The following is a 26,392-nucleotide window of genomic DNA, read 5'->3' as shown; positions in this document are numbered from 1 at the left end:
ACATGGAAGGTGATGAAATCTATATCAGAGTTAAATGATGGTATTCCTTACACTGTCATCTTGCCTCTTATGCAGAATGAATTTTCACAGAGATGATGACAACAGAGTGCTCAGTATTTTGTATGTAAGGAAAATGAGTGCCTTATATAGACTGGTCTATTCATCAGAAGCAATCAGTATAATTAATCATATAGATGTATCAATGAGCAGCAAAGAACATTCTGTGTAAATGCACTGTGTGTTACTGTATAATATGAATGTGTTTCTAATTATAGAAGATTGTGGTTATCTTAGGAACACAGGGTCATAGGAATAATACTGGACATATGGTCATGAGGACCACAAGATGTCTGACTACATATACCTTTAGGAAGACACACTTAAAAGTCCTTATTACTCATTTTGAGCACTTAACAGTATTCACCTTCCATAGTTTCATAGTTTCATAGTTTCATAGTTTAGTACTAGGCTATCTGCCCTAGGGCATTTATAAGCCTAGCCATAGTATATGTGGCTTTCGCCACCCCATGTAATGGTACAAAAGTATAGATTTAGTTTACTGTGCCTCTGTCTAGTAGTGACACAGAGATGACCCCCGGGGTAAACCTACGATCTCCCATCCACTCGTCAAGATTTCTCTTGAAGAGAGTCAGTGAGGGCCTCTGCCTAACATGAACTGGGATCCTGTTCCAGAGTGTGGGAAGCCTCTGAGTTATGAATCTGTCCCTCCAGCATGTCCTATTCATATTTGTGCTGAGGTTTAGATCATTAGCTCTCGTGGTTCAGATGGATTTGGATTTTTTGAGATGGAGCATGTCCATCAATTCCTGATTGGACATGGCCTTGTACGTCAGGTATAGATCATCTCTGAGTAGGCGGTATGCTACTGAATACAGCTGGAGTTTCTTTAGTCTGGCAGCATATGACATATGTTGGAGACCCTTGATCCTCTTGGTGAGGTACGTTTGGGGTCTCTCCAGCTGCTGTAGGTGCCGGGTGAGGTACATACCAAATGGGGAATTGTACTCAATCATGGGCCTGATAAGGGAGGAGTATAGGGATAGGGATACAATGACCTCCTTTGATCTGGATGTGAATCCCTTCATGATAAGGTGGGCAAGGTAGAAGGTCTTTCTAACCACTTTGGCAACGTGGGTGTTGAATGAGAGGTCACTGTCAACTTGGGTCCCCAGGTCTCTGATTACTTTTTCCGTAATCAATGGGTTACTGCCTATGTGATAATTTGTGGGTACTTTGTTTTTCCCAAAGGGGATGACTATACATTTTTTGGCATTTAGTTTAAGGCCATGACTTCGGCACCAGTTGTCCATCTCAGTAAGGCCTTTCTGTAGGATGCATGTGTCAGCTGGTGTATCGACTATGGCGCCTAGTTTGCAGTCATCTGCGAACCTTGTCAGCCACAACCCTCCCGTGTTTACTTTCACATCTGAGAAATAAATGCCGAACAAGAGGGGTCCCAGGACAGAGCCCTGTGGGACACCACTTGTGACTGGCTTTGAGTCTGACATAGCTCCAGCGATTTTGACTTTATGGGTTCTGTCCTTTAGCCAGTTTGCAGCCCATCTTGTGACATATGGGTTTACATTTAAGCTGTTGAGCTTGTCTATGATGCCTGAGTGGGGTATTGTGTCGAAGGCTTTAGCCAAGTCCAGGTAGGCTGTATGGACTGCTTTGCCCTCATCAATGGCTCTAGTGACTGTTTCAAAAAAGTCAACCAGGTTCAAAAGGCAGGATCTGCCCTTTACAAAGCCGAACAGGGTAGGATCAAGTGTCTGTAGGTCCCTGATGTCTCTGTTTATGAGTTCCATAATGTTTCTTTCCATAGCTTTGCAGACCAGGCTGGTCAAGCTTATGGGGCGGTAGTTTCCAGGGTCTGTAGAGGAGCCTCCTTTGTGGAGTGGGACCACTGTAGCTGTACGCCAGTGTTCAGGTACATATCCTGTAGTAAGGCTAAGGTTAAACAGCATTCTTATGTGTGGGTTTAGCTCCTCTTGGAGATTACGTAGCACGCAACCCGGGATACCGTCAGGTCCCATAGATGCTGTGTTTTTAGCTTTGCTGAGAGCGGCTCTCACCTGGACATCTGAGATGACAGGGAGGTTACATTCAGCTGGGATAAATATTTCTTCTTTTGGGGGTGAGGGAGGGGAGAAGTTTGCACTGAAGTTGTCTGCCATTATGTTGGCAATATCTGTGGGTTCAGTGTATTTTTTGTCGTTATGAACTAACTCTGAGCATATCTGAAGGTTTCCACCCAGGTTTCTAACATAGCTGAAGAAGGCCTTATGGTTATCTTTAGTGTCCTTAGCGATTTTTCTCTCAAAGTTGGCCTTGGATGTTTTTATGAGTGAACATAGTTTTTTGCTAGTGCTGGTCAGAGATGCCTTCCCTTTATGGGATTTTGCTCTGTCTTGCAGTAGCTTCATTCTTTTGTTATACAGTTTGTTTATGGCTGGGGTCCACCAGACAGGACGCCTGCCCTTGGTGGAGAGGGTCTTGGTTTTATTTGGGATTGCATGATCCATGCATTCTTGGAGATGTCCGTAGAAAGCATTTGTGAAGGATTCAGCATTGTGGGATGTGGTTTCCTCTGGCTCAGGGGGCTTAAAGGATACCATCTCAGTCTTGAGAAGTGTAAAGTTGGCTTTTGAGAGGTTTCTCCCTGTAGTCTTTTGTGCTGGGGGTGGAGGTGGGATATGAATATCCAGGGTGACTAGTTTGTGGTCAGATCTCACTAGTGAGGGGTATACTTCCAGTGTGGAGCATTTTGTCCCCATGTTTGTGATGATCAGGTCTAGTATATTTTCTCCCCTTGTGGGAGAGGTGACTAGCTGTTCCATTGCATTTGAGTTAATGAATTCCAGGAACCTTTGGGCTAGGGTGTTAGGGCTAGAATAATGCACCCAGTCTATGTTAGGGTAGTTGAAGTCTCCCAATATGATGGTATTTAGTGAGACATTCTTATCCTCCAAAGTCTTCAGGAAGGCTGAATGGGGTTCCTGAGCTTGGGAGGGTGGTCTGTAACATGCTACCAGTTGTATAGCAGTTTTGCCTATGGTTAGTAGCACCTGGATGGTCTCCGATGCTTCATGTGATGCCACTCACCTGGAGGTGTGGGTGTCCTTGATGAATATGGACACTCCCCATCCCTTTGTGGTTTGGCCCAAGTTCTGGGGCTGAAATGCATGATACGAGGTATAGCCTGGTAGAGCTGGGGTGCTCTCAGGAGCCTTGAACCAGGTTTCAGTTACTGCACAGACATCAATGCTCTCCATACTGAGGAGTGCTTTGAGAGCCTGCATCTTGAGATTTAGACTTCTGGCATTGAGCAGCATTACCCTTAGTTTTTTTCCATTTTTGTTTTCTAAGGAGGTGGGTTTGTCTTTTGAGCCTTGCCTAAAAAAGGCACTATGGGGGTGGCAAGAGCCTTAGCCAATATCCGGAAGCCCAGTGGTGACAGGTGCAAGCCATCCCTTGCAAAGCAGTGTGGCTTGTCCAGCATGTCATCCCAAGCAGACAGACATTGGATCCCCCTAGAATGACACCAGTAATTGAGCCAATTATTAAAGCTGATCATCTTGTCCTTGTATTGTGGCATCATTCTTGGTGAAGGCAAGATGCTGCTCAGGGTCAGGATCATACCAGCCTGGGCTACATAATCAGAGAGCTCCTCTATGTCTCTTTTCATGTAGTCCAGGGAGGTACGTCTCAGGTCATTCACGCCGGCATGGACAGTGATGGAGTCATACTTGTACTTACTCTGGAGTGACCTGAGTGCATGTGTTATGTGGCGGATCCTAGCTCCCAACAGGGAGCTCACCATTACCCTCTCCTTATTCAGCCTGGTAAGCGGAACGTCAGTGTGTCTGACTATAGAGTCACCAATTACTAGTGTATCAGGCATGGTGTTTGGCCTTAAGGGCTGTGATTGTTTGACACACTGCTTTATTGAAGTATGCATTTCATGTGTTATGTTTTGAGGTGGTGGATTTTTGGGTGTCTGCTTTGGGAGCCTCTGTTGTTTTGGTAAGTTTTTTATTAGAGCCTCTGAGTATGTCTTTGTGTTATTATGTGTTTGGTTTGCAATTGTGGTAGGTCTATGTGGGACTGGGTTTGCTGCGTGTGTGGTTACCTTCTCCTCCTGTCTGGTCTTGCCAGTCCTGAGTTGAGAGAGTTCAGCCTCCAGTTTGGCTATATAGTTGCATCTCTCACATGTATTTGTGTTTGTTGGGAGGAGAAGAGGGTTGTCTGTGTACATGAGACAATTGTAGCATTGTCTCAAGATTCCCAGATTAACCGGCTGAACCGGAGAGGATGCCAGTGATCCACCATTCGACATGCTAGAATACTATAAGGGAGTGCTGTGCCTTTAAGGGAAGTGGCTATTCACAGGGGTGGTAGGTGGATGTAGTGCTTACTTTAGTTTGAGAGTGCTTACTTAGAAGAGAGGTTTTGAGAACAAGTGCTACGCTTATAATATAGCGAGGAGACTGATAATTCTAAGAGTAGAGCTTACTTAAGGGAAAATTTGAATTGCAGACTTGGCGGAGCCAGAAAAAGTTTAACCTTATTTAACCGGCACTGCGCTATGCGCACAATCACGCAAAGCCGCGCAAATGCGGATTTTAAACAGGGAACTTCAAAAGAGCTGGAAATGGTCCAAAACAACCAATTACTACAAGCTCTTGTGCTGAGATCACTCCTTCAGGGACAGATAGGCTGCTCAAGGCTCCCCACTCCCACTGGTGAGCAAAGAAACTTCCATCTATCCAAGTAAGGCAATGGACAACACAGGAACTACACCACAGCCCAGAATACAGCAAAGCCTGTATACTGGTCTAAACTAGTCGAGGAGAGGCGGGAAAACAAGGATATTTTTGTTTTTTTTGTTTTTGTGATAGAAAGTACACAGAAATGCAGGAAACAGTAATAAATCAGTTACACAGGCTAGCACATTTTAGTGGGCAGCCTCAACAGTTAAATTTCACAAACAAACAAACAAACTTTCGATCAATTTTCGACCAAATGTAACTTTAAGTGCAGATAATATATAATGCAACAAACAGCTAAAAAAACAGTTTAAGCTTGTTCAAAGTAAGCAAGAGAAGGTATTTTAGGTAAAAAAACAGCAAAAAATACTTAAATCAGGAAAGTAGTCACTTTTCTCAGTTCTCTGTTGCTAGGACCAATCTGCAGGACCACGAGGAGCTGTTTCTGAGTAGTATAGCCAGAAAAAACGCTTAGAAGCGGATTTTAAACAGGGAACTTCAAAAGAGCTGGAAATGGTCCAAAATAACCAATTACTACAAGCTCTTGTGCTGAGGTCACTCCTTCAGGGACAGATAGGCTGCTCAAGGCTCCCCACTCCCACTGGTGAGCAAAGAAACTTCCTTCTATCCAAGTAAGGCAATGACAACACAGGAACTACACCACAGCCCAGAATACAGCAAAGCCTGTATACTGGTCTAAAGCTGAGCAGGGCCATACATGATAGCCTTGTTATAAATTTGTTTCTATCAATCCATCAAGACAATCCTTACAGGTAAACAAAATGGAATTTTGTTTGATCTGTAGTAGCAGCTAATTCCATAAGCTGGGAAAATGTGCAGTTCAACCTATCCCTCCTGTGAGTCTTGTTTATTTGATGGTGTGAATTAAGACCACAGATTTATGTCTTCCTGAGCTCTAGATGCTGATAGGTCTAAAACATCAATGTAATATATTCAGAGAAGCCAGAATAAAGAACACAAGCTAATATGCATGCTCACTGAGCATGTGTTTCATTTGTTAATGTCCTCCTTCCAGTGTCTGGATACACCTAGGGTGTCTTTCACCTATTTGGGGGTTGGCATAATGGATAAGGTGTTTACCTTTCAGACATGAAGGACAGGCTTTGATTCTCCCCTTTGAAAGGGAAATTGGCTAGACGTAAAATGGTCCACAAAGGCAGCTAGCCTGGTACTTACCTTTGAATCTATGAACATATTTGAGAAAACATCAGAGATGGTCACTGCGTGCGTGCCATGTTGCTCACTTTGATGGTACCCAAGCATAGTGGCCCACCCATAGCGGGGTATCAAAGCTGTAAAATCAGAAATCCAGGGACCAGAGAAACAGCATTTGTAGGATAATAAAGTTATCATCAATGAAGAAGCTTGGAAGGAACATCATCAGAACACTAGAGAGGATGAGTCCATATACCTTGGTGCAATAGAAGTGGAACTGTGGCACCCACACTAGCATATAGCACTAAGATTACTATGAATCACACACCTGATGTTTTGTAGTGATATCAACATTTATCTGCAGGCCAGTGTAACCACTACATCTCCTGACCGATTGAAGCATTAGACTTTTTACCCTGTTACATAAGTAGCAAAAGCATCATAACTGTGCAAGTAACAGAGATCATATATTCATGCACATACCAGGAAGTTAACACACAAAAATGAAAATCTTAAATTCTGATATGGCCTCTTGATATTGCATATGATGATGATCCATTGAGATGATGAAAATCAGCATGACTCTTAACCAAGGCCAGCTTAGTATCATGTTATAGAAGACCATAATATCACCACTGGAATCCTGAGATGAACATACATAAAGACTAAAATGTAGAAACAGACTACTAGGCTTGTTTCCTTGAAGGACCCATGTACATATACAGCTTGTTACAATACAGAATTATCTGTGTGGCAACCCATGACCATTTGTACAGGAGCTCATTGTACTGCACCCGCATGTGGATATGCAAAGACAGTGTTAGTAATGGATGCTAACCTTAACCCTAACCCTACCTTATAAAACAACTTTTTGTATCATTAGCACTACACACAACAGGCTCAGATACACAAACACACAGCAATACACTCACACAAACACAAGCACACACACACACACACACACACACACACACACACACACACACACACACACACACACACACACACACACACACACACACACACACACACACACACACACACACACACACACACACACACACACACACACACACACACACACACACACACACACACACACACACACACACACACACACACACACACACACACACACACACAGCCAAACAAAAGCTATGCCCTTACTGAACCATTTCCCTAATCCCAAATCACTGGCACATACATGCCCAACCTTGCTCAAAGCCCTCTCTCTCTCTCTTTTGTTCTAGGAAAACAAACATTCAGAAAAACAAACATTCAGAATTCCGAATGTCTGACAATTTAAATGTTCAACAATTTGAACTTCCCTTTCCATTCATTGAATAAAATGCAATGGAAACATTTATATCTTGATATATATATATATATATATATATATATATATATATATAGATATATAATGTGTATTGGAGAATCAATCATTGCAAAGCCATAACCACAAATTAAACACTTGAGACTGAAAACATAACACTGAAGTACAATGAGCAACACAAGCATGGAACCCCAAAATGGTAGCCATTTATAATGTTTGGACCTGCTATAGTGAATCCCAAAATACAGAGACTGAATGGCCAAAAGACTGGAGTTACATATTGTAGGTCTGAGTTGCCATTTCTCAGAATATTCACTTTTCTCCTAGGTATGGCAATCTTGGAGTTGGTATATATAAGTTTGGGGAGTGTGGGGAGTTGCCCCCTCCGCACATGGGAGGGTTACCCTTTGCAAAAAGAAGTTTTAAGGAGAAGAGCAATTTTTGAGATTCACTCTTTGTGTTTTTAGTCTTTTTTTTGTCACAGCATTTCTGGTGTCAACATTTCAGTAGAGTGCCCTTCAAAACTTCTTGTTACAGACCTAGGAACAAGCACTAAAATAAGTACTGCATGGAGTGACCAGGTAATAGTGTCAATACTGCAGTCCTTTGATGCGGTGTTTTGAATGTGTTTTAGTTTATATTGTGGGATCCAGCTTTGAAAAGATAGACATTCATATAATAAGCACACACACACACACACACACACACACACACACACACACACACACACACACACACATATATATATATATATATATATATATGTGTGTGTGTGTGTGTGTGTGTGTATCTATATCTAGCTATATCTATATATATATATATATTTATTTATTTATTTATTTTATTTTACATTTGTTGACCGGGCTAGTCCAACTGGATATATTTCCATTTTCAGTAGAGGCCGGGAGCAGCATAGCGCAAAATGAAATATCAAATTATAAAACACATTAGAAAATAATAAAACAAATGAAATAGTAAGTATTTAGAATAAAGATGAAAGGTTTTTAAAAAGTACAATAATAAAAAGGTGAGTATAAAGTCATGTCAGTCACATAATCATATGATATGAAAGGATACACTAGAGTTCATTGTAGTTAACTTAAATATTTGTGGTTATAAAAGTTTTACAATGTCCAGATTTAGAATACAGAGAGGTATATAGATTGTGATTAGATATCCATAGGCAGTAAGAAGATAAAGTAGGATAGGTAGTAGATTAATCAGGGTTGGGCATAGCCAGAGAGATTTTAGGTGACGTTTGAGTTTTTGCTTAAAGAGTGACAGAGAAGGTAGTAGTGTTGTAGAAGGTTCCAGTGTTTCCCAACAGTATTGGAGAATAGGCTGTCACCTGACAAGTTATTGGACTTACTTATGCTTTGCTAGAGGAGCGGTAAATTTAGATTATTATAAGGAGTAATTAGGTTGGCAAGTATTGGAGTATGATTTGGTTTGTAAAATATTTTATGAGCAATGATGAGTTGGGAATAAGTTATCATGTTAGGGAGTTCGAGCCAGTCTAGCTGGTTAAGGTTCAGACAGTGGTGTGTTCGAAATGCATTTCCAGTGGCAAATCTGGCAGTATTGTTGTAGGAGTTAGACAGTTTGAGAAGATTATTTTTCTTTAGGTTAGTATAAATGGGAGAAGCATAGAGAAGAGTAGAGACTAAGTGAGAGGCAATAGTGGTTCTAGCTATGGGAGTTAAGAAGGGTTTAATTCGATATAAGGAGCCCATTTTTCTGTTCACTGTTTGAATGGTGTTATTTATATGGTTATCAAAGTTGAGGTTGTTGTCAATTGTAACTCCTAATAGTTTGGTAGTAGGATCAGGAACGATGAGGTACCATTGTTAGACTTAATAGAGAAGTTTATGGGAGAGGACCTATTGGTAGGTGTGAAAAGTAGAAGCTTGGCAGGAACCAGTCTTCTACTGAGTTGAATACTTTCTGAGTTAGAAAGTATAGATCAGACGTGGTGTTGGCAGAACATATAAGTGTGGAATCATCGGCATATTGAATACAGGTGGCTGATGAATAGTGAGAAAAGAAGAGGTCCTAAAATGGAGCCCTAGGGTGACTGGTAGGTGGGATGAAAGTTTGTTTTCCCAGAGAAGTGCCTGCTGTCTATTGTTAAGGTAAGACTTGAACCATTGTATGGCTCGGTTAACCATATCAAAAGCCTTTGAAAGGTCGATGAAGAGAGCAGAGGAGAGGGTGTTATTATTTTCCTATATATGGAGTCAGTAAAAGAGAGTAGAGCAGTGGTAGTGCTATGAATGGAGCCATGCTGGCATTTAGCCAGTATGTCATGTTTAGTAAGGTGTTCTAATAGCTGGTGGTGAATGCACTTTTCCATGATCTTTGCTAGAGGTGATAGCAGGGCTATTGGTCTATAATTAGAGTAATCATAGGATTTACCTCCGAGATTTTCCAGATGTCTGGAATACTTCCTTCATTAATGGTTCTGTTAAGTAGGATGGATATGGGGCCATAACTTTGGCTGCTTTTGTAAGTATTCAGAAGGCAATTGGTCGGCTGAAGGAGTGCAAGGTTTAAGTTTTAATAAGATTCTATAGATGAAAGTGGTTGAGATAGGCTGAAATGTAAATGTAGGTAATGATCCAGCTGAGGAAAATGGGATCCTTCTGTTATCAGTTGAAAGCTGACTAGCTAGGGATTGTATAGTTTCTGTAAAATAGGTGTTGAAGTTGTTGGCTATTTGAATTGGGGTATTATGATCAGCATCATGAGGGCTGGTGTACTAGAGTGGCCAGGGTTAAGGAGCCTATTAATGTTAGTCCAAAATTTTTGAGGATTGTTCTGGTGTGTTTGTTGTAGCTTACAGTAGTAGTTCTTTTTTTTTAGTGATGTTTCTTAGCTGTCTAAAAGTTTGTTGTTCAGGGGAAGTTCTGTTAGTTCTCCATGTAGACCAAGCTTTATTTCTAAGTAGAATTTTTGTTTGTAAGCCAGGGGGCTGGTTTGGATTTTATTCTAATAGATCGTTTAGGTGCATGCACATCTAGGATTGCAAGGAATTTGGAGTTAAAATATTTGACAGCCTCCTCTAGTGGGAGTATTTTAGAGGTTTCCGGTCACATGCTTTGAGTTCATTTTGGAATAGTACAGGGTCAAACTGTTTATTAGTTCGTGAAATCCTGTAGGTAGGGGTGTTGAAAATGTCATTTCTTTGTCTTATAATATAAGTTATAGATCATCTGGTAAAGTTCCTACATTATAAGTATGGGGTTGTTTATTTATAAGTATCCAGTCTAAGGTGGTCTCTTTTTAGTTGGTTTGTTGATTCTGGTAGTTGAGTTGATAGTTTGAGTAAAGCCATGGAGAGGGTTATTAGTGTTGAAGGTTTTCCAGTCTGTGTTAAAATCACCTAGAATTATAGTTTCTTGTGGGTAAGTTGAGGATACCCAGCTAAGAATATCTTCTATTATAGTGTTGTTATTACCAGGCGGTAGGTAGATACAAATCACATAGAGGGATTTGTTAGGATTGATTTGAACTTTGGAGATGAGGACTTCAGCCTTGCTAACCATAGGTGGGCTATCATTTATAGAGGAGATCTGTAGGCCACTTTTATAGAAGTGCTACTCCCCACCCTTACGTTTTATTGGTCTTGTCTCAATATATTGTAGCCAGGATAATTTCATTATCCTTAGTTCCAGGTTTTAACCATGTTTCTGTTAGGCAGAAAATGTCGAAAGAGTGAATATGAAGGAGAGCATGAAGGTGTGCAATTTTGTTATTGATACTGCGGATATTGAGATGTGCTATAAGTAGAGAGTTGGAGATTTTGGTTAAGGTTGGCAGGTTAGGGAAGTCATGCAGTGAATATTTCCTATAGATGCATTGGTTGGGCCAGGATTAGGATGTATGTCCCCATCCTTTAAGGTAGGGCTTTGTGTTTTAGATATTGGGTTATGTGAGTAGTTAATTAGAAGTTTCCATTTTTTTATTAATAGGTTGTTATACTTAATGTGTGCATATCGATGGTATTGAGGTGATGTATAGCAGGGAGTAAAGATTATGTTAATATGAGTAAGTGAGTGAGAAATATCAAGAGTATATATATGGGTTTTACTTGGTTCGTCGATACCATAATCGACAATCACTACACTCACTTACCGACACGACCACATCTCCACATCACCCGACAGCTGACATAACCGACTCTAGACGCCGACATCCATGTGCTAATAAGCGCCTGCAGGTAATGTAAATAGTTGTCTGTCATCAGCATAAATCATACAGTATACTCACAGGAAAATAACGCTATGCTGATGACAGACAACTACATGGATGTCAGCTGCCAGAGTCGTCGTTCAGCTGTCGGGTGGATGTGGATTGTCGGTGTTCTCGTGTCGGGTAAGTGTCGATTATGTGGTATGTCAAACTCAGGTAGAACCATATATATATATATATATATATATATATATATATATATATATATATATATATATCAGGTATAACACATTTGAGACACTTTCTTCAGTTTCAGTAAAGTTATATTCAGAGAAATGAAAAATCAGTGTTCACTTCCAACTTAAACAGGAAATAAGAACACTTTTGCTCAACATAATAGCACAACTCTGGTAAACATACACTTCAACTCTGTGTTTCCAGTGTAGTTTTAAAGTTGATCAATCGAGAGTAACAGTCTCTGACTGCAAGTCATATATTTGGTGCTGTGTTTTGGATCATGCTGCCTTGTAGTCACCAAATACATCCACTAATAGGCATCAGGTACTCCTTGAGCAATTCCGCAGGACTTTCTGTGAGCAGTCTGGTACTCCAGAGTTTCTTCTGATAAAATTAAAACAACAGTCTTATCTCAATCTCAGAATCCCTATATATAGTTTGGCTGGGTGTCACAAGATTTCTCTACCATAATATACTCACTATATATATACTGTGTGTCTATTACATATATTGTGTGTAGCTTCATATCTCTATCTATTTATCCCTCAGTCTAATGTATCTATATATCTGTCTGTCTAAGAGTATATGTAAAGATATTGAAAAGTCCAAACGTCTACTTACAACTAATTGAAAAAAGTCAAGAAATCTGTTCAGCGAGAGACATATCTACCAACATGCACCTTTTCGAATACAGTACATATTACTTGATATGCAACAACTTCCTTAATACTGAGTGTTATTCACACAAACAAGCTTTGGCATAGGGGCCTTTTCCCCATTCCTTTATCTATATTTACTCAACCACAAAAAAAGTGACAGTTTCACACATGCACACACACACACACACACACACACACACACACACACACACACACACACACACACACACACACACACACACACAGACATGCGGACATATGCAGATGCACAGTACATCCTCCCACAACAATATAGACCAGTCATTTAATCATTGTCACTGGGCAAATACTATTAGTGATTACATTACACATTCCATACTCCATATTAACATGCTATTATTGCTACGTAAATTATGACAGATGTGTTATTCAAGTAAAACCACTCTGCATCTTGAACTTGACAGTCTAATATGCTTGATACTGTTCAATTCTCTTTTTGTGTGTGTGTATACAATCACATTGCCATACTCTGGTAATGACTCAACATTCCATAATATTGTTTGTTGAATTCATTACAGACCTTGAAGTTTCCCATACCAAATCCTTTCATGGTGAATTCATTACAGACCTTGAAGTTTCCCATACCAAATCCTTTCATATTCAACCTCCACTAGTCTGAATTCAAATTTTTAAAGTACTCATTGATTCATTTCAGTTTCAACCAGCCCTTGCCATGTGATTTAATATATTAACTATACCATTGTTTTTACTCGAATCTTTGTTCTCCAAAAATCTAAAATGTGTAACTTAACCAGTGTGTGGCTGTTCCACGTAATTTAGTAAGCTGTCAATTATGTAATGCTGTGGCCAACATGAGAAATTTAGTGCAAGTATCACACTGCATTCACCCCACTTATTGGGAGGCATTCCTATTTCATAAAGATAGCAAATAACGAGTGAAAGTGTCCAAAACACCTCTCCAACCACAGAAAGGGGGGGGGGACTCCCGTCTTCTTGACATTATCACTCTTATTTTCAGCCGTGCATTTTACATTAATGTTTGGTGTGTCACTACCACACTCCCACATAAGCTATCTGACTTCAACACCGATTTCCATTAAAGAACTCTGGCGAGTGTTTATCTGTCATTCACACCTGAATGCAACTTTCTTTGTAGTCTTCTCTAAACAGACAATTTTAACTATTGGGGTAAAACAGGGATCTGTGCTGGGCCCATTCATTTATTGCATTTGTTTTGCAGAAATCCAAGCCAGTATCTCAATATGTTAACCAAGTTTGCTGGTGACTGCAATCTGGCACTGTTGTCTACTCATTCACCGATATTAAACTGCTGCAACAAGGGGGGAATATGCACACCAGTGTACTGATCATGGTTTCAAGTCAAATGCAAAAATAAGTAAATACATACATAAATAAAAAGAAAATAATAACATTTATCCAAAAAAGCTACCCCTACTCCATGTGTTATAAATGGTAATCATCTTCAGAAAAATACAGTTATGTGGACAACTTTCTTTCATCCATTTTCCTCCATAGTCAGGGAAATCCTTCTATTAGCTTTGTTCATTTTTCAGGGGATATCTTCATGATACAAAGAAATCATCATATCACTGTAATCTTTCCTTATCAGACCCATCCTCCTTGAATATACACACCTCCAAGCATTTCACTGAACTGGAAAGATCACAACGTTGTTTAACTGAGAGGATTACAGGTATTAAATCCATCAACTATTTGATAGATAAACACAGCTCTCCCAATTCTGTGTAGCCTACTGCCTGCTGAGGTGACCTGTGTCATGAAGTTTGAGCCACAAAATCCCATTTGTATCTGGACTCCTATTTCTTTGCAAAAAAGGGCTGTACAAACATCCACATAAGGACCTAAATCTAAACCAACAAAAAAACAAGACTTGCTGGGCAGATAGGTTCCTAACCCAACAAATTCCCAGCCTATGAAATAAGTTACTACAACAGGTCAAACTAAATACACTTTTGTCTACCATTAGCATGTGACTTTTTTTTGTTTTGTTTAATTTCCTCCAGCTGACCATCAGCTACAATAGCTACTTTCTTTGTTCATTATATCTAGCAGACCCAGCTTACACTCTTCCAGGCTCAACCCAACCCATATCTTGAACTGGTGAGGAGATCAAGGACACTGGTGCAGTATCTTACTGCAGCCAGAAGGTGTTCATGACCCCCACCACTCTGTGCAGCCTTGTGAACTCTGCAATCAATGACTTTAAAATGTGCATGCTTGATTCCATGCACATGCACCCTCCTGACCATGTGGTATACTGCTTACAGCATGGAGCTTCCAGGTTCTGACTACTGTCATGGGAGCAAGCCTGGGCTACTCACCTCCTCCCAGGATGGATAAGCTGAAGTGTCCCACTTACTCCCATTCTACCACCACCTAGCCCCTCCAGCACCTGTGCTGCTAGCAAAACATGGGTTACCTGGAATCCAGAATGCACCATGGGACAGATCCTTCAAAACTATTTTTTATGGCTGGATGAATAAATACAAATTTACACCAGGGTAACCATGTATAAACCTGCTCAATTCTGGATATGAACACTATTATATGCTTGTAAGGAGTGGCAAGAACTTTTAAGTGTGTCTTGTTAAAGTTCTATATGTCTAAGCATTTTATGATTCCTGTGATCGCTTGCTTATCACTGTTACAATGTTTCTTTATTTCATCTTCTGAAAGACAACCAGCCCCTTTTCAGAGCATCAGACCTGTGCCACGCAGGGTCTTCATCCTGAAAATCACAATATTTAATGCTCATTAACCCCCACACACACATGCACGCACACACACACACACACGATTCCCTAGACAATTTGTTACTGGCATACTTCATATTTACCTCCATAGTTTTGTGGCTTCCACCATATGTGGTACGCTATGGTGACCCCTAATGCCCTAATGCCTATCCCAACTGAATGTAACCTCCCTGACATCACAGATGCACAGGTGAAAGCTGCTCTCTCCAAAGCAAAAAACACAGCATCTATGGGACCGGACGGTGTCCCAGGCTGTGTCCTATACGAGCTCCAAGAAGAACTGAACCCTCACATTAAGTCACTATTCAGACTTAGCCTTACTACAGGATATGTACCCAAAGAATGGCGTACAGCTACAGTGGTCCCACTCCACAAAGGTGGTGCCACAACAGACCCCAGAAACTATTGCCCCGTAAGCCTGACTAGTCTGGTCTGTAAAGATATGGAGCGTATCATCATGGAACTCATAAACAAAGACATTGGGAGCCTCCAGACACTGGACCCTACCCAATTCGGCTTTGTTAAGGGCAGATCTTGCCTCTTAAACCTAGTTGATTTCTTTGAAACAGTTACCAAAGCCATAGATGAGGACAAGGTAGTCCACACAGCCTACCTGGACCTTGCAAAAGCCTTCGACACAATACCCCACTCGGGCATCATAAATAAGCTTACCAGCTTAAATATCAACCCCTATATCACAAGATGGGTTGTAAACTGGCTCAGAGATAGAACCCACATGGTCAGAATCGCAGGTGCCATGTCCGAATCCAAACCAGTTACAAGTGGCATCCCACAGGGCTCAGTTCTGGGACCTCTCTTGTTTGGTATATACTTCTCTGAGGTTCAGGCTAACACTGGGGGATTATGGCTGACAAAGTTCGCAGATGACTGCAAACTGGGGGCCATAATCGAATGTCCAGCTGACACAAGCATCCTCCAAAAGGGTCTCACAGAGATGGATGCTTGGTGCCAGAGCCACGGCCTCAAGCTAAATGCTAAAAAGTGCATAGTCATCCCCTTTGGGAAAAACAAGGTGCCCACAAATTACCACATAGGTGGTAATCCATTAAGTACGGAAGAAGTAATTAGAGATTTGGGGACCAACGTAGATAGTAATCTCTCCTTTGATAATCACATTGCCAAAGTGGTTAGAAAGACCTTCTATATAGCCCACCTTATCACAAAAGGGTTTGCATCTAGATCAAGAGAGGTCATTGTGCCCTCTACTTGTCACTCATCAGGCCCATAATTGAATACAATGCCCCTTTTAGGATGTACCTTACCCGACACCTGCAGCAACTGGAGAGACCCCAAAAGTACCTCACCAAGAGGATCATGGGCTACAAACAGATATCCTATGCAGCTCGACTAAAGAAACTCCAGCTCTACTCAGTTGCTTACCGCCTACTCAGAGGCGATCTATGCCTGACGTACAAAGCCATGTCAAACCCAGAATTAATGGACATGCTCCACCTCAAAAAATCCAAGTCCCTTAGAGCTACATGCTCCAGGGACCTAAACCTTAACACAAAAATAAATAGGACATGCTGGAGGGACAGATTAATTTTCCAGAGGCTCCCCTCACTCTGGAATAGAATCCCAATTCATGTTAGACATAGCCTCTCGCTGACCCTCTTCAAGTGAAATTTGGACGCGTGGATGGGAAATCGCAAATTCACCCCTGGGATCTCTCCTGTGTCCCTGCTAGACAGAGGCACAGTAAACTAATCTTAAAAAGGGTACCTTCTGTGACCTACTTTACAGAGGCACAGTAGGCTAATCTAATAGGGAGGCGGAAGCCAAATACACTCTGGCTACGCTTATAAATGCCCTAGGGCAGATAGCCTAGTATCCACCTATGAACCTATGCCAAATGAACAATGGAAGAATATTCAAGCAATAATTTGTTTTGCAGGAAATATTCATTTTAAGGAATGTGCATCTTTCAATATCATTACTAATGCTCACTATCTTCTGACATGCAAAGAACATGCAGAGCCATTATTAATTCATCAAAATCATCATATTCTCCAGTCCACTGGTTCTGTGAACATCTTGCCCTCTAGGTACCAACTCCATGCCACAGTCCTCTACAATCTTTTAAATATAATGTATTGCATATAGCCTGATCATCCTGACAGAGGTGCAAACACCAGGTCAGACAGGGATGCCATTCTACACAGCATTCTTACAATGGCTAACCACTTGACAGGGGAAAGCAGCCATTCATCACAGTGACCTAACAATCTCAGGTCTTGTCTATACTGATCTATCTTATAAAACATGCATGTGATCTCCCACAATAATAGCAATACCATATAACAGGAGACTAATGGATCCTTCAACCCCATTGCCTGATAACTCTCTGACCAAAATGGCCTGCATTACAAACAAGACTGTGAACAGCTGCAAAATGGCCCACATTACAAACAAGACTGTGAACAGCTGTGGTGGTGGTGCTGCGGTAGCATTGTCACCTCACAGTCAGACTTTGTCCTGTTCGATTCTCAGCTAAAGCGCCTTCTGCGTGGAGACATGCGTGAATGGGCATACCTTCATTGAAGGTTGTATGTCAGGGCTGGCAACTCGGTACGTAAAAATCTACTGCCAATCATTAGCGGACCGGAGTTCCGCTGTGGTGACCCCTAAACGGAAAAGCCGAAAGATACAACAACAAACAAGACTGTGAACACAGCTAGTGTTACATATGTCTATTGATTCCCCCAAAATGTCATGAAGACCTCTAAGCAATCACAGAAGTACAGCATGTCACAAAGGCTGCCTTTGATCTGCCTGCCAGCTCTTTCTCCTGGCACAGGTCTTTGGCATTCTGCCTATGGTTCAAATTCTGCATGTCAAAAGAGAAACTCAGAGAAGTTCTCACCTCAGGTTTGGATCCACCTTGGATCCCCCCATCAGTCTGACAAGCCTTATCTGCAAGGCCATGGTATCATGGAACTTATAAACAAAGACATTGGCAACCTTCAAACACTGGACCCCACCCAGTTTGGGTTTGTGAAGGGCCGATCTTGTCTCCTGAATCTGATTAACTTCTTTGAATCAGTCTCCAGAGCCATGGACAAGGGTAAGGTGGTCCACACAGCCTATCTAGACCTTGCCAAGGCCTTTGACACCATCCCCCACTCTGGAATCATAGATAAACTTACTAAGTTGGGCATTAATCCCTATGTCACCCAATGGATTGCTAAATGGCTTACTGATAGAACCCACACTATAAAAGTAGCTGACTCCAAATCCAGCTCCAGACAAGTGACAAGTGGAGTACCTCAGGGTTCAGTCCTGGGGCCTCTTGTTTGGCATCTACTTCTCTGAAGTACAGGTCAACACTAAGGGACTCAAAGTTTGCAGATGACTGCAAACTGGGAGCCATTATTGAATCACCAAATGATGTGGATACTCTACAAAAGGGCCTTACAGAAACAGATGCTTGGTGCCAGAGCCATGGGCTCAAGCACAATGCCAAGAAATGTATTGTTATGGCCTTTGGGAAAAAACATGTATCCATGAATTACCATATAGGTGGCAGTACACTAAACACAGAAAGTGTGATAAGAGACTTAGGGACACAGGTGGACAGTGGTCTCACCTTCGATAACCACATCGCCACAACAGTCAGGAAATCCTTCTATGTGGCACACCTCATCACGAAGGGCTTTTCATCCAGAAAAAGGAGGTCATTGTCCCACTGTACTCATCCCTCATTAGACCCATTATAGAATACAATGCCCCATTTGGTATGTACCTCTCAAGACATCTGCAACAACTGGAAAGGCCTCAGAAATACCTCACTAAAAGAATCACAGGCCTAAAGCAGATGCCCCAGCTATACTCTGTCGCATATCATCTACTCAGAGGCGATCTCTGCTTAACATACAAGGCCATGTCAAACCCAGAGCTGTTGGACATGCTACAGGATCTAAACCTTGTCATCACAATAAACAAAACATGCTGGAGGGATAGGTTCCTGACCCAGAGACTCCCCAGACTCTGGAATAGATTGCCCATACATATCAAGCAGAGTGCCTCTTTGGACCTCTTCAAAAGGAACCTTGACGACTGGATGGGAGAAAGGAAATTCACCCCAGGGATCATGTCAGTCGGGTCCAGGAAAGTAAATAATGTGGGAAGAAATAGCCAGGAAGGCCCTAGGGCTGATAGCCTAGTACCAACCTATGAACCTATGAACCTATGAGAACCCTTATGGTTCTGACAGTAATGCCTTTCCTCTTGCTGTGCATTAAATAACTAGTAGGCTTTGTAAGGAATGACACCTACTCTACTGCTTCAATGAGTGCAGAAAGTCCATGCAAAGCCACTGTATGCCTTTAAGGTGGTAGTTGCCCTGAAATCTTTTATCAGATGACATGCTTCCACTGGCAAATAGGTCTACAACTAATGTTAATCTTAAAAATGTGCTCAGCTGTAAACAAAAGAGCCTTTCAGGGATTATGCTGGAAAATAACATGCAGGAAAAACTTACATTTCAAAATGCAATACTGATTTTCTTAATAAACCTTACATTCAGCAAGATTTAGATATCCATGTGGCCATTTGATTCACTACTTCTCTCACTATATGATTAAAATATAATAATCCTATTCATCAAGTCTGAACCCTACACCATAATGGCTACCCATATTGGCATAAACTTGAAGACAGCAATATCCTTCAGTACACCTGCAGGTTTTCAATCTTTTTGATATGGTCAGGTAAACCATTTTCTCTTAAGAACTGCTCCACCCCATGTCCACCAAACCAACAATGTCTGCGAGAGCTCTAAGTCATTGCTGTCCATCCAGTCCCTGTATTAGAATGATGTTGAACCACTTCAGTAATTCTTTTCATGTTTGCAAGTCCTCCTTCAGCGATCTTGGGAAACTGAGCATATAATGCTCCTGACACTTTCACTTCAGTAGCACAGTGAATACTGACTTCATGAAAGTCCTACCTGACCTCACCAATCTGCAAACAAAAATGGGGAGTTTCAGATGCAGTCAAATATAGATTGTGGCAACCAGTGTACAGAAATTGAAGAAAATCTGTATTTTTAAGGAAAGAAAATGTTTAACTAAAAGCATCATTTTTAAATGTGGTATTGCTACTCTATTTCTCTTTTCAAAGCACCAGCAAACCACATTTCAGACTTAAACAACCAGAGCTGACACTTTAAGTTGTAGCAATAAATTATTTGGATATATTTTTCTTTTAAATTTTTTAGCCACTCAAAGAAACATTTTGCAGTATGATAAAGCTTGCTCATTACACACTAAGATGCCAAATTCTATGGCCCCTTACACTTTGCTGGACAACTGTCCACACCATTTCATTCACTCTGATCCAAGACAGCATAATGCAGTCCAAACACCATGCAGGAAAATCCAGTCACAAAAGCAAGCAGTAGCTCCCCCCTCACCCCCTTTTCTACAAGAATACACACACACACACACACACACACACACACACACACACACACACACACACACACACACACACACACACACACACACACACACACACACATAAATGTCAAGAAATTACACACTGTTCCCAATCTGCCAATAGTACAGAATGCTACACAACCAACAAACGTTACATTTTGTAGGTCTTACATAACATCCAATGTATGCAAAGCTTCAGCCAACAAATAATGCCACCAGTGGTCTTCTGATAATGGGGAAAATAGAACAACTGCTTATTTTACAGTTACTATGGTAAACAGGCTTACCTGAATTTTGTCTTCTGTTTTATACTGTCTCATCTGCCCCTCCCTGTCCAATCCAGTTCCGGTTCTACTGCAGCTTTATTGACATCTTCCTTCCTTCCTGGAACCTGAATCTAGCACACTCTGTTTTTAGGTTTGTCTGCCACTCATTCCCTGAGGAGGGTGGAGGAGACGTCAGGACAAAGTAGTTTGTTGCCAAATATGCATTTAACTACTACACAATTTTTGAATCTTATATTTGAGGTTTCTGTAGCTTCCATCTGTTGTTGCTGCATTTTAAAACAAGTGCAGAAGTAAACATTTATTTATTATCTATTTATTTAAATTTGTTGACAGGGAGTGTCCGACTGGACGTAGGTCCATTTTCAGCGGTGGCCCGGGGAGAAAAGCTCCACAGTTAAAATAAACAGACAGTATATACATTGGATTACATAGTGAATAACAATTTACATAGCAATTACTTACAACATATTTACAGATGAAGAACATAGTACATCAGTAGACAACTAGAATCTTTATCTGTGAAGTGCATACCAGACATTAACAAATGTTACAAGAAGAAGAAGAAGTTCGTGCTGTATAATAAGTACTGGCTTATGAGCATCTGAGCTTGCTATAATCAAGGTAGTTAGTGGAGTGGAAAGAAAGGTAGTGGTTGGATGGGGTGGATGATATTAGAGTGGGAGTTGCAAGGGCATAGCCAGCATGTTTTTAGTAGCGCTTTTAGTAAAGTTTTGAAGTGGGTGCATGATGGTATAGAGGTAATTGTGGGTGGGAGTGAGTTCCATAATTTGGCTATGGCGCAAGAGAATAGTGCTTCACCAGCAGAGTTATTGGCTTTAGTGATCTGTAAGTGATTTTTGCTGCTGGATCTTAGGGGTCTGGTGGTGTGATAGGGTTGGAGTAGATTCTGGAGGGATGGGACATTTAGTGGATGGTTTACTAGTTTGTGGGCGAGTGAGAGTTGATACCACTGAAGGAGGTGAGTGAGTTCAAGCCAGCCCAGTTCAGCAAGTGAGAGAGTGGTGACTACGGTAGGATGCCCCTGTGGAGAATCTGGTGATTTTGTTGTAGCAGGTCTCTAGCTTGTTTAGATCACATTGCCTTAGTTTGGTATATATTGGAGAGGCATAAAGTAGGGTGGAGATAAGGTGGGAATTTGCTATTGAAATCTTTGCTGCTTTGGTGAGAAATTGTTTATTTCTGTATAACGCTCCTAGTTTTTTGTGGACTTTTTTTATAGTCATAGATATGTGAATGTCAAATTTTAGTTTATTGTCTATTTCCACTCCTAGCAATTTGGTGTGTTCAGTTGGGTATATAGTGGTGTTGTCTTTTGCCGTGATGTTAAAGTGAGAGTTGTTTTGAGTATGTTTGGTGGGTTGGAAGATGAGTAGTTTAGTTTTGTTTGGGTTGAGTATTAATCGGGCATCGGATAACCATGTTTCAACAGAGGAAAAGCTTCCTTTGTGACTTTTTGCAGTTTTGGTAGGGACTGGGCTGAGCAGATGATGGTCGAGTCATCTGCGTATTGTATGAGCGTGCCATGTTTGGTGGCAGAGGCTAGATTATTGGTGTAAACAGAGAAGAGTAGGGGTCCAAGGATGGATCCTTGGGGAACCCCTATGGAGACAGGTAGTTGGGGAGATATGTCATTCTGCCATACAACGGATTGTTGGCGGTCAGACAGGTAACTCTGAAACCAGTTGGTGACCGATTGTGAGAAGGATAGGTTATTGAGGACAGAGATAAGTTGTTTGTGTGGGACCATGTCAAATGCTTTAGATAGGTCTAGGAAAGTAGCAGAGGAGAGATAGCCATTGTTTTTATGCTGAAGGATAGTGTTAGTAAAGGAGAGTAAGGCAGTGGTGGTGCTATGGTTTGGTCGGAAACCATGCTGAGTACTGGAAAGGAGGTTGTTAGTAAGGAGGTAGTCTGAGACCTGAGAGTGTATGCATCTCTTTAGTATTTTGGAGAGTGGGGAGAGAATAGCTATGGGGCGGTAATTGGTTAGTTCTGTGGAGGGTCCGCCTTTGTGGAGGGGAATTATATGTGATACTTTCCACAGTGTGGGAACGTAACTAAAACTGGATATCCACATAAATTTGGTTTGCAGCATGTTGGCTTAGTTAAAAGTTATATCATTCATGCTTTAGGCTGCAATTCTTGCAAACAGTCATCTGCACCTGTTCTGACGTTATAGTCCTAATAGGTCTATGAGTCAACACTGCTATTACTGCAGTGGGTTCACAGTACAGATTTTCTGTCATTGACACAGAGCTTGAAAATAAGCAGAAATACGTTAATCTTGTTTTCTTCGCAGGCTGCATTTTTCATAAAGCACCTGGTACTGTCTTGAACTTGTACTATAGCTGCTGAAGTAGCACTGAGCAGAAGTCATGAATTTAGTGTGTTTTGAATTCACTACAATTAACTGCAGCTGTGCACTCATTCACTAGCAGGGTATACAGTCAGTGTCTTTTCCTTCTCTGTCCTACATATGAACTGCTGCCAGAAACAATATGTATAGTTCATAACACTTTGATTATTAACTTTATAATTTTGGAATATATTTGCAACTTTATCCTTGGAAAATTAGAGACAATAGTGGACATACTTATACCATATTCTACTGCTTGCTGCAAAGATCTTGACTCCGAATAGCTGATAAAATAGGTTCATAGGTAGGTACTAGCCTATTGGCCCAAGGGCCTATGTAAGCCTAGCCAGCAAGGTTCCATAGCTTACGCCACCCAAGAAAGTTATTTTCCTGTGCCACTGTCCAGCAGAGACACAGCAGTAATCCCCGAGGTGTATTTCCTATTTCCCATCCACTCATCAAGATTTTTCTTGAAGAGTGCTAATGAAGAACTTTGCTTGACATAGATGGGTAGCTTGTTCCAGAGTATAGGAAGTTTCTGGGACAGGAATCTATCCCTCCAGCGTGTCCTGTTTATTGTGGTGACAAGGTTTAGGTCCCTAGAGCGTGTAGCTCGGAGGGATTGGGTCATTAGCAAATTAAGGAATTGTGCCAGATGAGATTGCTGAATAGTTCATATTTATTGTTCCCATCAAACTACTGCAGAGTCATCGTACCGATTCTATAGATAGTTTCAGGAAAAGTAACACACTGAACTATTTTGATAGTATACTAACAGTCCTGTGGAGAAGCTGGGAGATATGGAAATTCTTGACTATAAAAGTAAACTCCATGTTTTAACTGGGTGTATTTGTGAGTTACCATACCATATGTAAATAAAATATAAAACAGAGTACTCGCAAACTACAACATAGGAGGTAATCCCCTAAAATCTGAAGAAGAAATAAGGGATCTAGGGACCCAAGTAGATCGTAAGCTTTCCTTTGATAACCATGTCGCCAAAGTGGTTAGAAAATCCTTCTATGTGACCCATCTGATCACAAAAGGGTTTGCATCGGGATCTAAGGATGTAATGGTGCCCCTCTACTCTTCCCTCATCAGACCCATTATTGAGTACAATGCACCAATTGGAATGTACCTGGCTAGACATGGAGAGACCACAGAGGTACCTAACCAAGAGGATTACTGGCCTCAAACAGTTGCCCTATGCAGCATGATTAAAAAAGCTAAAACTGTTCTCTGTTGCATACCGCCTTCTCAGAGGCGATCTCTGTCTAACGTACAGAGCCATGTCCAACCAAATCTACTCGTGCTACACGCTCTAGGGATATAAACCTCAACACAACAATGAATAGAACATGCTGGAGGGATCGATTCCCTTAGCAGAGACTTCCCTTACTATGGAACAGGGTCCCGATCTACATAAGACAAAGACCCTCACTATCATTCTTCAAGAGGAACCTTGATGAGTGGATGGGTAACAGAAAGTTCACACCGGGGATCACACCAACAGCACTACTAGATAGGGGCCAAGGGTAGTAGCTGCTAGTACAAGGGTCTAGGGAACTAATAAAGGGGAGGTGAATACCGCAGAATGTGGCTGGGCTAATATTTGCCTTCGGGCAGATAGCCCAGTACCAACCTATGAACCTATGAGCCTATAATTCCTAACGAGCTGTAAATGGCCTCTTGGGTACTCAGAGATGCGTATACTGCACATTCTTCTTAGTCTGCTGTAGGTAACTACAGAGCTGAGTCTTACTAACAGTATGCTCTTCATAAAACTGAGCTGCATTCAGCCCAAGTACAGCCTAACACCTGTGCTATTCCTTGTTTCTTGCAATGTGACTGAATATCGCAGCAAATGCAGGCCATGTATATGACAACAGAGCACAGACATATGTGCTACACTTCTGTTGTTGCCTTCATTTTGAATCTACTGATCCTTATTAAATTTTTAAGATTAAGTTAATAATGAAACTAAGAACATACTGTACAACATTTTACATACTGAAAGAATAGATAATTTCAAGCCAAATTATCGGTAATAACTTCTTAATATTGTACACAATGTTCCCCTGTCTCAGTAGATTGTTTCACTCAAATCATATCACTGAAAATACTGGCGGCTGTGCTGTTGTGCTTATTGAATTATGTTTCTTCTGTAAGATAACTAATATTTATTGCAAAAGTACTGAGTTTACTCAATGATTTTATGTTGCGGCAAAGGTGTTCAGTCTGTTAAGATCACAGAACATCATCACAGTTATTTAATTCTTCTTTATTGCTTTTCAAGTTACTTATGTAAAGAATATTATTACACTGAAATTTTGAGGATCAGACCAGTAAAACAATAAAGGTATTTTACACTTAAGGGCATTCATATTTGTTCTGTCACCTTTTATCAAAGGTTTTCCTGCTTTTTAAAAGAAGGTGATGGAACACTACCAAAGAACGTAACATTCAACGGAGCTGTTTCTGGACATTCCTTAAAACAATGCCAGTCTCAAATATCTGGTAAGACCCATTGATTATTGACTGAAAAGTCTAAACACAGTTAACAGTGTGAAGTATGTTAATAAAATGCTCTTGTTAGAGGACAGATGTAATACATTTCAAGTCTAAGTCCTTTGCATTTGCTTAACATATGGCATCTAATTTCTGAACTACAACGTTCATATATCTAACCTCACTCTCCTGCTATGCCACCACCTGCAAAATGTTAAAATGATGCTTCTCTGCTTATTTTGCCTTTTCATACCTCGGAAAAATGTGTAGAGCACCTCTTTGTTTAATGTTTTGTTATGTCCAACTTTCTAAAGTGGTGTGATTTTGGTGAATGTTTAATTTTATTGGCTGTTTCCTCATTTACACTCTGATGATCCATGGCACAGTGCATGCCCTATAACTCGCACATTAGAAACGGTCCCTATTATGAAAAAAAGATAACATTGCGCACAGCTTTGCTTATCTATAAACAATTTGGATATAGAAAAGTTCCATAGAAAAATTTGCAGAACTTGTGTGGGAATTTTATGTTGCAATAGACTAGGTGAGAACTGCTGTAAGTTTGGGTGTCTGGAATGAA

The 26,392-nt window shown here is 40.9% G+C and overlaps 1 protein-coding gene across 3 annotated transcripts in view; it reads left to right on the top strand.

The window, feature by feature from the left end:
• LOC122794259 (plasma kallikrein-like) overlaps positions 1–26,392 on the top strand; it is a 943,559-nt gene that overhangs the window by 141,134 nt on the left and 776,033 nt on the right. For all 3 annotated transcript variants that reach the window (XM_044062509.1, XM_044062510.1, XM_044062511.1), the window contains exon 4: positions 25,715–25,821. In XM_044062509.1, coding sequence (XP_043918444.1) covers positions 25,715–25,821 — 107 coding nt within the window. The remainder of the gene's footprint in view (positions 1–25,714; positions 25,822–26,392) is intronic.

Source organism: Protopterus annectens, chromosome 2.part1 (assembly GCF_019279795.1).
Source record: "Protopterus annectens isolate FY-2018-M chromosome 2.part1, PAN1.0, whole genome shotgun sequence".
NCBI classification, from domain to species: domain Eukaryota; kingdom Metazoa; phylum Chordata; order Ceratodontiformes; family Protopteridae; genus Protopterus; species Protopterus annectens.
The sequence above is the reverse complement of the archived record's forward strand: the minus strand, read 5'-3'. Positions and strand labels throughout refer to the sequence as shown.